The sequence below is a fragment of the Cricetulus griseus genome (genome assembly GCF_003668045.3).
Source record: "Cricetulus griseus strain 17A/GY chromosome 1 unlocalized genomic scaffold, alternate assembly CriGri-PICRH-1.0 chr1_1, whole genome shotgun sequence".
In the NCBI taxonomy this organism is placed as follows: domain Eukaryota; kingdom Metazoa; phylum Chordata; class Mammalia; order Rodentia; family Cricetidae; genus Cricetulus; species Cricetulus griseus.
The window spans coordinates 156364603-156377483 of NW_023276807.1; the positions used below are offsets into that span (position 1 = coordinate 156364603).

Genomic DNA, 12881 nt, shown 5'->3' on the forward strand with positions numbered 1-12881 from the left:
CTCATTATAGAGAAAGGGCATTTAGGGTAGCCTCTCCATGGTTGTGGTAGATTTGCTGAAGGAGGCAGAGGCGGGAGAAGCGTTGTTTTTCAACTGCTTTGTTTTGATGACATCCATGAAATCTGTGTATCTCCTACCAAAGTGACCCCTGTGAGGTGGACATCGCTGAAACAACTGTGTGCTTGTGGTTTATTAAAAATTCAGCCGCATTACTTCATAGTGGCACTTGAATGGGACACCTTTCTCCCAATATTTCACAAAACAAAACAGGAAAAGAAAGACCTTGGGAGATTTACAATCATCTTCCCCTGCAGAAGCAATGCTGGCAACTGACTGTCATCATTCTTGAAAGAACTGTGAGATATCACTGTGTACTGCCCTTCATATTCCAGAGTACCCAACAAGTCATGATAAATGCTAAAAGAAATATTGACTATTTACTGAACCTCACCTTGTTTTTTTTGTTTTTGTTTTTGTTTTTTGAAGTTCAGTAACAATATTGAAGTCCTGGCTTTTGTTCTATCTATTTCCATCAGAATGGTCTGAGGTAAATAGCTTTTTCCTCTACCAGGTGAGACATGGTAGGTATTATGTACTCTGAAGTCAAAAAATTAACTGTTTCATTGTCTTTTCTGGTCTTTTTCTCCTTTACAGGCAGTATTGCTGCCATCACCGTGACAGTCATTGCTGTGGTGTTGTTGGTGTTTGGAGCTGCAGCATACCTAAAGATCAGGTAAGATACTCCTTCCTCCTTGGAAAAAACAAGATTCCATTTGTTAGAGTCCAGGGCAAAGGCTGTTTTGCCACTGGCTTGTTTTGTGATGGGCATCTCATCCCTCAGAAATACAGGCAGGGAAGTGAATGTGGCCAGGAAACTAACCCCACACTAGACAGGGGTGGGCAGTTTGTAGAAGAAAACACTGAGTGTGCGGCATACTGATGTCATAGGACAAGGTTTAACTGGAGTCTGGAGTCTCTAGGCAGACACTCGGCACCTGAATGAAATTTTAGCTCCTTGGACTAACCTAGAGGTCTCTCAGACCTGGCCCTTGCCCTTTGCATCTAGGTCCAGTTCAGGCTCCCCTTCAGTTCTCAGAGCACGCCAATACTGCCTCCCAGGCCTTTGGTAGCCTATGCTACCCCATCCCCACTGCTTCATTTGAAGCTCTTCTGTGCGTCCTCTGAATGTGCATTCCTTTCCTCAGAGAGCTTTCCTTTTCAGTTTCGGGCCCTGTCATTTATCCTTTTAGTTCTTCTTTGCTTTCATCCACAATGCTATCAATGTTTATTATATATTTCATGTATTTGTGTGCTTAATTATTGTCTCTTTTCCTCATAAATATATGAGCTTCATGAGCCTTTGAAACTTGCTAAAGTTTCACATCACATGTACTGTGTGCATACACACATGTGTGTACACATCATATACACAAGTACACACATATCAGACACAGATACACACATACATACATTAGACATAGATACACACATACACACATATGATATGCACATATACACACACATCAGACACAGAAACACACATCAGATACACACACACACATCAGATATACACACACAGACATTAGTCATAGACACACACACATACCATATAGACATACATCAGACACAAACACACACATACATCAGATACACAGACACATACCATACAAACATATACACAGACATTAGACATAGACTCATGCACATACATACACACATGCCATATACACACACATCAGATGCACACACACACATCATACAAGCACGCGCGCGCACACACACACACACACACACACACACACACACACACACACACACACTCCTGTCTTACTTCTATGTTCCTTCCTCACAGAGCATCTGCTGCTCCTACCTCATCCCCTTGTGCCTGTCCCTTATAAGGACACATCCCCATCCCCTTATCAGCCCCCTCATCTCCAGTGGTCACCAGGGAATTCACCCCTCCTCCTTCCCTTATATTACCCCATCTTTTGTTATCACTTGACATCAAATCTGTCTAATAATTGTATCAAGAATGAGAGGGCTTCATAGCATCACCTCAATCTAGGGTACAAAGACAGAAGAGGAAAAGGAGAAACAAAAACGCCTGAGTTACTCGTGTCCAAAAGCCTTTATAAAAACACACAGATGTTGCCTTCAGATTTAAAAAAAAGAAAAAACCTTTGTCTTCATTAAGTCTGAATTTCTTTGAGTATCAAACTTAATTTTATGACTCACGAGGTTGTGAGTGGTACTCTCCACTCTAGTTTAACTACTAGTTTACTGTTATAGATATCTTGTTTTTATGAGTTAAGTAGTTTCATTGCTACTCTTTGTAACAAAGAGTATGCTAAAAATATATCCCTGCCCCAGCCAGAGGAACTTACAGATAAATTATGATCATTTTTCAAATCACCGATGGTGTTGTTCTACAGAACTATAACACCAAAAAAACATGACCTTGGCACAAATGTCCACCTACTTACTATATTCTCCACACACACATACCAAAAAAAGATGTTAAGATCAACTAGAGGACTCTTTGTCTTGACTTTAAGAATTCAAAATTACCATTTCAAACAAATACTGCCTATCTGCCAGCTTGAACGGCAATTAAAGATTCCAGATGCTGGGAGATGTTAGTTCAAGTCCTAGCTCTACCATGTTATGGCAGCCTGTGCCTGTTATGGTGAATCATTAGCCCTCACTCCCTCACCTGTGAAGAATGGTGTGCATACTCAAAGAGTGGACAGACACTGTGTGCCAAGAGCAAGTCCTTCTGCCACCATCATCAAAAAGGTAAGCTGAATAGAGTCTTAGTAACATACACACAGAGAGAGATTTACATACACACATAGATAAACTCACACACACACACACACACACACACACACACACACACACACAGACACACACACACACACACACACACACACACACACACACACATTTATGATCACCAGCCATGTGGCAGGCATCTCCCTAAACAATGGGACCATCTTAGTGAAGCAAGAGAGTCCTGCCCTCATAGAATGTACCACACTTAGAAAATGAGCATGCCATTATAAATTGTTCTGTGCACTGATGAAAACTGAATAAAATGCTATTTATACTTCTCTCCAGCTTTGACACCAGATACATTGGGGGCAAAACTGAATTAATTTCTGCTCTTTCCCCCATTTGTCTCTTTCCCACATGGAGAGGGTCCACAGTGGTGTGAGTATATGGGAGCTGCTTATGTAGTCATCTCCCCACATTTGGCACTGTAAACTTAAGGATAAGCTAGTCACACCCATGCATTAGAAAACCCCTAAGGAAAGCCCCTTTCTACTTCCCCATTACATTTGGGGGGGATGGTTAATTGTTTTCATGAATCTTGGGCCATGCTAAAATCCCTTCAAGTGTTATCTTGCTAGACCCTTGGAAAATACCTCTAATTGATCCTTCTTCAAAAAATATAGTCAGCTCCATTAATGCCTGCCCCTCCCCATGTGTGTGTGTATGTGTGTGTGTGATGTATGTATTATGTGTGTATATGTATGATCTGTATGTGTGTGTGCATGTGTGTAACATTACCCTTCATTTGACCTAGAAATTCATTTTGCCTCTATCATCCCATATTTCTAAGCACAATGGCATGCAAGTGTTCCCTTACCTGGTGGACTCTTATCACTTGCCAACTCACTGAAACCCCATACTGTTTGCTACAGTCCTGGCAGAGCCAATGTCCCTGTGAGCTCAAAGCCACTGCAAAGGTTGCCTCACCTCGAAAACACAGTATACCTTACAAGCTCTGCTGACTTTACCTTTCTCCCCAAGTGCTCATTTCCTCCAAAGGCATCGGGAAACTCATTAGCCATCTGTTTTCACACTTCTGTTCTCCAGTGGCCTATGACCTCCAGTTTTATCACAGAGTCTGCTGCCTAGAGAACTGTATCTTTTAATAAACGGAGTGATCATAGGATGTGGCTTATACAATTGACCTGCCTGAACTTCTTAGAGCTCTCCTGTTATGGATCCATCTTGACCAGCAGCAGTTTCATGTGGCGGGGGGGGGGGGGCACACAGGAGCTCTGCATTCATGCTCAGCACCACACTGGCCTTTTTACTGTAGCTGTCGACTTAGTGTGAGGATGAAACGATGGGTTTGGAGTGCCCAAAGAGACCATAGCATGGTGTAGTGCAGGACCCATGGACGAGTGTCTCAGTCTACACCATCTTCCTTTGTAAAATGTATCTATAACAAAACACGAAACTCCATGCTTAGACAGGGATTAAGTTGGGATGCCTGCACATGTTCAATGAGGAGGCTGAGGGGAGCCACTGGGGAGACTGAATGCTGTTACAGCCATCCTTTTCAGAACTGGGTACATTATGTCATGTTCAGTAGGCATGGTATATTCAAACATGAGGCTGGAAGAATGACTATATCATTGGCATCCCCACTTGGTGGACACAAAAAATTCATAGGAGAAAGAGAAGAGGGGAAAGAAAAGGATGAGGTGGCAGCTCGGTAGTGTGACTGTGTGTTGTATGGCAGCTTCCTGGTGATACTATCTGTCAGTGGGGTTGCATTTGTGTTAGACATTCATGAGCAGAAACTATCTCAGGCTGTCTCTACTCCAAGGCTCATTTGCAAATTTAATGAGAAGCAGAGGCCCTCCCTACCTCTTGCAGAATGGTGTCTTTAATTAGTGATGATTGAAGTGTGGTGGAAGTCAGTTCTGTTTTGTTTAAATTGCTCAAATCTGCTCAGCTAGGAGATAATCTCCCCACACAAGAGCCCACATCTGCAGAAGTGGATGAAGCTATGATTAGGTGTGCCAGTGACCCTTCACAAAGTACATGTGATCTCGATTTTCAGACAAGATGGGACCTGGCTCTTCACATGTCTTTGTTAGTGGTTAGCTATCTTGCTTTGTGTGATTGCAGATGGCTTCTGCTTGTTTTGGATTTCATGACTAGTCCCAGCCAGCTGTAAAGGCCAGGATCATTTACAATATGTTGTCTACATCCTGGATATTTTCAGATTAGCTTTTGGAGTTCTGGGTATCTAGTTTATTTGATTCACACCTCTGTGGCTTTCTAGGCTCTGCTGAACAAAATTGCCAGTGGGGGTGAGGGGCGTATCACAAACAATTTCCAGCGACTCTGACCCTGATTCTGATTGGGTAGGTCAGGATGGGGTCCTTACAACCTCATTTCTAGCTACCTCACAAAAGATGCCAAAACTGGTGGTCCAAGAACTATACTTCGAATAGTTCTGCTTTATCCTTATATCCTGACACTTCCAAGAGACACTTTGCTGTGGAGGTCCCCCAGATGTACAGCTCTGTCCCTTCATGCTCCTATGACTTTGAACAAACTAGAGGTGTTTGGTTCATCCAGTTTTTAAATTCCCATGTGGCTGGCCTCCAACTCACCCTGACATACAAAGTTCCTGGATGCACCTTCCTGCTGTTTCCACTTGCTTCCCAGGAACTAACGATGTATGGAAGTCTCTTCCACTGGAGCCATAAAAAGGCTCTGGTACAGCTAACTGCAAGGGACTAAATTTGGTCAACAGCAAGAGTAATCTTAGAGGCTGGTTCACCTGTAGGGATGCAGGGGTGAGGAAGTAGGAACCACTTGTTTACGCCACACAGACTTTCATTGATCAACTCTCCATGCTGGGTCTGTTGAGAGAGGTGAGGCCTCCCGCCCTCATCTGTAGTGATGGTCTGACAGATAATAACTGTAAAAACTGAAAGAGGTAAATGTGAAGGTGATTGGCTATTGAAAATTTTAGTTTGAAAATAATACCTTTGAAAAAAACAGACTATGAAAGAAGGTTTTGAAAGTAATATTTGGAAATGTGCCCCTCATTGGGATTTTGGTAGAAAGAGGCAGAACTGATAAGGCCCTCAGTTGTGACACTTTGCCACTAAGTTGCTGTAGTAACTGGCTGACTAAGCCTGGCTCCTTGTTTCCTCAATCGTCTCATCTTTAAAACCGTGCCCCAGAGCGTTCAAGTCCTAACTTGGACAGATAGTTACTCAAATCACTGGCCTTAGACGATGCTGTATGAAGGCAAGATGGACACCCTGTCACTGATGCCTGCAACTTTTCCATGAATTGACACATTCAATGTGAAAAGTTGCTTTTATTTTTAATAGGAACTTGGTCGATGCAACACAGATGTCTTGTGTGTTCCTGTCCCCAACACCTTTGCCCTCATTCCCACCTCTGTTGTTAGGATGTGTTCCAGACATCCACAAGACTTACCCTTCATCTCCTCAGGTGTCTGCTCAAATGATGCCTCCAGGAGACCTTCTCTGGGCACCATTCAGAACTGTGATCCCCACCTCACACCTTGCTTTGTTTTCCCCCACTACACTTGCCACCACCTACCACATAATTATTTGTAGCATGTCTATTATGTACCCATCTCATAATATAAGGTTCCTAAGGATAAGTATTTAAGTGTACTTAGTTGGTCAAAGTGTCCTTAAGTTTCCAAAGTAGGGTCCTTAAACTAAGTTTTTAATAAATGGGTCCAGGAAGGGGTGTGACAACTAGAAATCTGGAGCAGCTGGTATGAACGGAAAGAGGAGACCGTGACAGCTACACCAGACATCTTTGCTAGCAGAATTCAGAGTCCAAAGCTTAATTACTAAAGGTTAATGACTGCAGCCTTTCCCCCAAACCAGGTCCTGTCTTAATGTCTGTGTTTCTTTCCTGCTCAGCTCATGGTAAGCACTGATGATTGAAAACCAGATCTTCCCCTGCCAAAAGGGGGGTCTTGGGGTACATCATCAACACAGGTGGAGGCTTTGCCAAGAGCTGGGATGCACCCTTTGCAAAACAGCAGGTGTTGTCTAAAATATATCTTATTTAAGCTCAAAGAAAGTGAAACACACACTCGTTGCCAAAGACAATAAAGTAAAGACAAGACAATGAAATAAGAGACTAGTCCATGTTTCCCCTCTCTGGACAATAGGAGTTTCCTCTTTTACTTCTTAGACTTTACTTGCAGTGCTCATCTGGAAAGATCCCCATTTGTGCAATCAAAATGCGCCATGGCTTAAGAAGCTCTGGCCCAGAAAGGAAGGTTTAAATGCTCACTAACTCTTCTCTCTGTATCACATACCCACACTGTGTTTCATTTCCTGTGTCCACAACAGCCCAGCTTGAACCCCAGGATATCCAATTCTTGTTCCAGCCCCTGAATAAGTTAAGAGCAAACCGTGCAGGTTCAATCCCATCTTTCTCTCTTTAGTGCCCCCCATTTTGGTTTATCCATGTCCCTTGCATTTCTTTCCTTACTCAGTAGCACTCACTGTTCAACCATAAAGGTGAAGTAAAATGGAAGCCAAGACTAGTGTTTTTCTTCATTCTCCTCTTGTTTGTACAGTAGATACCTCTTTCAATACAGCAAACTCAGGGGTAGTATTGACCCAAGTGCCTCAATTAACAACAGACTGTAAAACCTGGGGGCCACAGGAGTTTTAATCCTTTGACTTCACTATGCCATAATAACATAAGATTCAAGTGACAATGATATCAGAAACTGGACTTACTACTATGTCTGGAGTAGTTCAGTGCTCTGTTTCATTGTTTGCAGATTTAGCATGGGCTTGTGTGAGTTTCATTACAATAAAAGTTACAAAGCAGTATTGGCCAATATTTATTGAGTGCCAAGACTTTAAAATGCATTACCTCATTGAATCCTTCTAACAACTTTAATGCATTTTTTAACTCCCCATTTTATAAATGAAGGAACAAGGAGGTCAAAAACCTATTCAGGACATACATGTATTGGCCAAACTGACAGTTTATAAGAATAAAATTATATGAAAGAGATTAAAATGCCACAAGAAGTTAAATTACCTTCAAGGCAAAGCAGGGGCTCTCCATCAATGAAGGCATAGAGTTATTAGGAACATGTTTGCCAAACTTACAACAGTAAGTCATGCTGAAAAAGAGGGTGGGCTCCAGTGTTAGAATGCCTGGGGTTTATTTTCTCATGGGGCAGCTCCCATTTCTTGGTCATCCTATTAGTGGTTGTTTGGAACAGGAGGTTTTTAAGTAAGGAGAGGGTTGGCCATAACTAGCTCATGATTTTCACCTACCTCGATGATCTCTGCTCTCCCTGGGTGTCCAGGTTGCTACTTGTGTTCTTGGTCTTTCTCACATCCACACACAGGTGATTATGGGCTGATCATGTAAACAGATTATTTTGTGGAGCATTTTCAAGTGTCCTGGGATATAGAGAGGTCCACTGAATCAGCTCGAAAAAGCTATACTGGAACTCTGAAATGAATAGAGCAAGGAGCTGGTTCTAGAAAAATGTTACCTCTTTGCCAGTCCCTGGCTGGTGTCAGTAAGCTGCAGGAGGGAGGGGCAATTTTTTAGCAGTGGATGGAAATGGAGCAAGTGTCTTTTGTGTACCTCAGGTTGTGTTCCTATTTTGCTTATTCTTCACCTCTGGCTGAGAAAAGACTGTGAGAACCAGGCATGTTTATCTGCACCATATTTAGCATCCATGATTTCCAGTCCAACCTGAGCCCCCAGGATCTAAATTCAGCTCTTATCCTTCACATTCCCAGAGTCTGATTGTCGCCTCAGCCCAGCAAAGAGCTCAGTCTATGCAGGCTCTGATGTGCATTGGCATTATGGGAGGCTATGACACGTGTAAGAATTCACACGCTCCCATGAACCGCATGTTTGTGTTGCTCTTTCAATCCTGTCATTCATTTTGGTCTTTAAATGGACATGCTATTCGCAGAGAAGCACCCATCTTTGTGAACAGATTCACTTTTGTGAGCGCTCAAGGTGTATCTTTTTCAGTTCCTGTGTCTTCCACAGATAATTATGGATGACTTACTGTGTGCCAGATATTCTAGATGCCAGAAATAGAACCATGAGCAAACATAGCAGCCACTACCCTCATGAAACATATAGTCTAGTTGAAGAGGAGAAGTAATTACAAGGCAATTATAGGAATCACATAGTATTTTGGAAGATATGTGAACTAGGAAACAGTAAGTGCAAAAGCCCTGAGGCAACAGAGCTGGGCATGGGACAGGGAGGGAGAGGCAAGTGGAGCGAGGGAGAGGCAAGTGGAGCTCTGTGATTTTGAGGCCATTCTGGTCTACAGAAATAGTTCCAGGACAGTCTCCAATGCTACAGAGAAATCTTGTCTCAGAAAAAAAAAAAGAAAGAAAGAAAGACAAGAAAAAGAAAATGTGATGACAATCTGATCTCAGTGTCTTACAGAAATCATAAATGTGCTACAGCCCCTTAGGATAACCAGCATAGCCATGTTAGTCCATGTTGCCATTGGACTAAGGGGCCCATCAGACTGGGGTGGGGGGCTGAGTTCTGATAAGTTCATTTTTAGATTGGGATGGGGATTTGACACATAGCTCAGTTGGATGGTGCAGGGCATATCAAGTACACTTCCCGAAGGCCATTTTCCTCATCAGAGAAACACTGCTTTCTCCCAGTCTTGATTTTGAGGATCAACTAAAAACTGAACATAGACACACTGTATAAATGAAAGACCAAGAGCAGCAGTAACAGCAATAGTGTCTGTGGCTGTGTGGATGTTGCTTTGGGGGTAATTACCTCCAGGACCTACATCAAGATGCTGGGCCCCAAGCTCCCAAGCTTCCCTTCCTCTCTTACTGGGAAGCTGTGGAAATGGAGCCTCCGGTCCCCTCTCCTGCACTGGATGTGAAGGAGAAAAGACTCAGCCGATCTCAGCAGAAAGGGCCAGGCTGGCTCCTAGGCCGCTGTTGTTAATTGGAGCTGACATAGTCCAGGGTTATCCTGCTGGACGATTTCATGCCTTTCGCTCCCATGGACCTGTGAGCATCCTGGGTTCAGGCTGCAGGGTTTTAACTTGTCCACAGATGACACATCTAACAAGTGACCTTATCTTCTTCTTCTCACACAGGCATTCCTCCTACGGAAGGCTGCTGGACGACCACGACTATGGGTCCTGGGGAAACTACAACAACCCTCTCTATGATGACTCCTAACAAAGAAAGGTGGCTGGGGACAAGAAGTGTCTGTCCTTTATTTATAAGTGCTTATCCAGTAGAATTATTAACAAGTACCTGATGCTCATTGAAAGACAATCGCAAGCCCTATTCTGTTGGTATGATTGTTTTGTTTTGTTGTTTTTTCCCCTCCCTTTCCTCTGCTGCTACTGCAACATCCCCTTTCTGGTACAAAAGAACCATTTTGTAAAGGCCAGTGGAGGCCGATTTGCAGCTGACACGGGCCATCTTTGCACTGACCAGGCCAGTCACCATGAGGTGGAAGCTGCAGCCCCCACCATGGAACCCACTTCGGAAGGACTAAGGAAAGGGGCTTGGGGTGCTTTGTTGGGGATTTGATTTTAGGGGAACTTTTGGTTTGGGTTATTTCTTAAACTTCTCTATAGGAAATTACATAAGTATCTGTCAATGAGGAGAAAGGAATGAATCCCTGGAGGCTAGCACCCTGTGTGGGGGAAGCAGAGGTTTCTTGATTTCTTTTTAATCCCCATTCACCTGGCTATATCTGACAGGACACCTACCTGGTCCTACAAGCAGACAGACAACTCTTAGCTGCCTAATTAAGGAAAGATGAAAGAGGGCTGTGCCCAGGAGACCAGAAGTCAAGAGCAAAGTAGCATAGTGGGCTGTCAATCTCAGCACACTCTCAAACTGTTCTCTCCATCCCGGCCACAGAAGGCAATGGGGATCCCAGCACACTAGCTTTCTGAAAAGTTACAGCACAGTTCCAAAAGAGAAACTGGAAGGAGGTCAGCTTGAAGAACAGAAAGGGAGAGGCACATGGAACACAAGGGGTGGGGGAAGAAGGGAGAGACAAAAGCTTACATGCATCAAGGACCCTCTTGAAGCAAGTAGGAGCCAACTCCCCATTGTAATGGGAGATATCTAAATCTTGGAGGAGCCCATAGAACTCTCACTTCACACCCATAAAGCAACAGGTTCACTGCCTTACTGTCTATATTGGGTAATGGCTATATGCTATTTTAAAAGAATGTTAAAAGAGGCAGTTAATCTTCCATAGGAAAGAGACACCAATAATTGCCTGTTTGTTCTCCCCAATACCTACATTTCTCCTTCTTCCTTTTAACAAAAGAACACCTCTGCATTACCAGTCTCAAAATCCTGCACAACAAATTTTGAGAAATAGTCATTTTTCTTGACCGGCATCCATTTATTTCACTTATTATCCATCAGGAAATGATGTTTCCTTCTTCCCCCAGGGACATTTGAAAATGTCTAGTGGCAATTTTTGATTGCTGCTACTTCTCTGGGAGCACTACTAAGGGGTAGAGGCCTACTAAACCCCCTGCTTTGCCCAGGACAACCTGCCACCACAAACAGCCTCCTAGCCTAAAACATCAAAGGCTGACATGGAGGTTGAGATTTATTGTGATGTCCTTGTGATGTGAAAAGACACTCATACGTCAGTAAAACCCTTTCATCTTTAACAAAGTGAAACATCAATCTTTTTTCTCCAAAGTGTTTAGTTTGTTGACTGATAGGTTGATTTCTGGCACGTGCGTTGCCTTATATTCGATTGTGTTTCTAGAGCGCTTTACTATAGGGCTACACCTCGGTTCTCCTGCAGCATCAGAATTGGTACCCAGCTCCTTATGTCCTGATTTCATGTAGTGGAAAGCATACATCTTAAAATATGTTACAATGTCCTATGATGTCATAGAGAACAAGAAGCCATCAGTCTTTAATTCCTCAGACACATCCTGCCCCATGACTCTGTTGAAGAAAAACACTATAGTGCTATCCTGAACCCCTCTGGTGTGGAGACCATAAATGGGGGTACTTCCCACAACCAGCCATCCCAAGCACTGGGGAAAATTCTTCCTAAACCTCAGAGGTGCCAAAAAGGAAGGAGCAATCCTCAAAGGTAGTCTGTAAGCAGAGTGGGTGGAAAGAAATGGGTTTGCAGAAATGAAGATATCCCTGAATATGAACCAATACACACACACACACACACACACACACACACACACACACACACACACACACACACACACACACACACACCTAAAAACAAAGGGTATGCCCTCTGGCCATGCTTGACCTAAACAACTGTCCCTAGGTACTACCCTGACCCCTTCACGGGTCTCCAGTTCGGCAAAGGACAAGCAATACAAACACAGCATCCTACATCTCATTTTCCTCCACCAGCCAGAACCATTTTGACACACAGCACAAAGGTCTCCATGAAATACTTTAGGATAATGTACTTCAGATATTACTTCTGGGGTCAGTCCTAGGCCAAAGGAAGCAGCTTTCTCCTGAGAACCCTCACCTGTTAGAAACCAAGGACACAGCAAGAATTTTTTTCACACCAAAGGCTGGCATTGTGCATGAGCATGTGATTGCTTTTGCTCTGTTTAATTTCCGGTTGCTTCCAGGAAAGCACAGTGCAGTCACATGCAACAAGGTGGAGCTTTCCCTCAAAACTCATGAACACCCCTTGCTATGCCTGTTAGTATAAAATGTGCAAGTATGAGAACTTACTTTGCCAAATATGTTTCTCTTCTTTTGAATTGGCCAAGAGATTTCTGCAATTTTTTCTATAGATGTTGCCACACACACACACACACACACACACACACACACACCTCTGAAATACATGCCAATAATTGATGTCCTTTACCTCAGGGAGAGTTAGTTCAAGTCTACACAAGGGAAATTAGTGGCCCTAGATCTAAACAGTCACACCCCATCGTGGATGGGACTTACTGTGATACTTCCGGAGGAAGTCAGAGTAGAAAGCAAGCTAGGAGCCTCTTCTCAATGGACTGCAAATGACCAGGGATTGGTATGCAACTCCACTTTCTTTTCCTGTGG

The 12881-nt window shown here is 43.4% G+C and overlaps 1 protein-coding gene across 1 annotated transcript in view; it reads left to right on the top strand.

Annotated features, from left to right (window-relative positions):
• Nucleotides 1-10022, top strand: part of Parm1 (prostate androgen-regulated mucin-like protein 1) — a 29940-nt gene extending 19918 nt beyond the window's left edge. The window contains 2 exon segments of the mRNA XM_035452409.1: nt 655-733; nt 9938-10022. Of these exon segments, the coding sequence (XP_035308300.1) occupies nt 655-733; nt 9938-10022 (164 nt within the window).
• The last annotated feature ends 2859 nt before the right edge of the window (nt 10023-12881 follow it).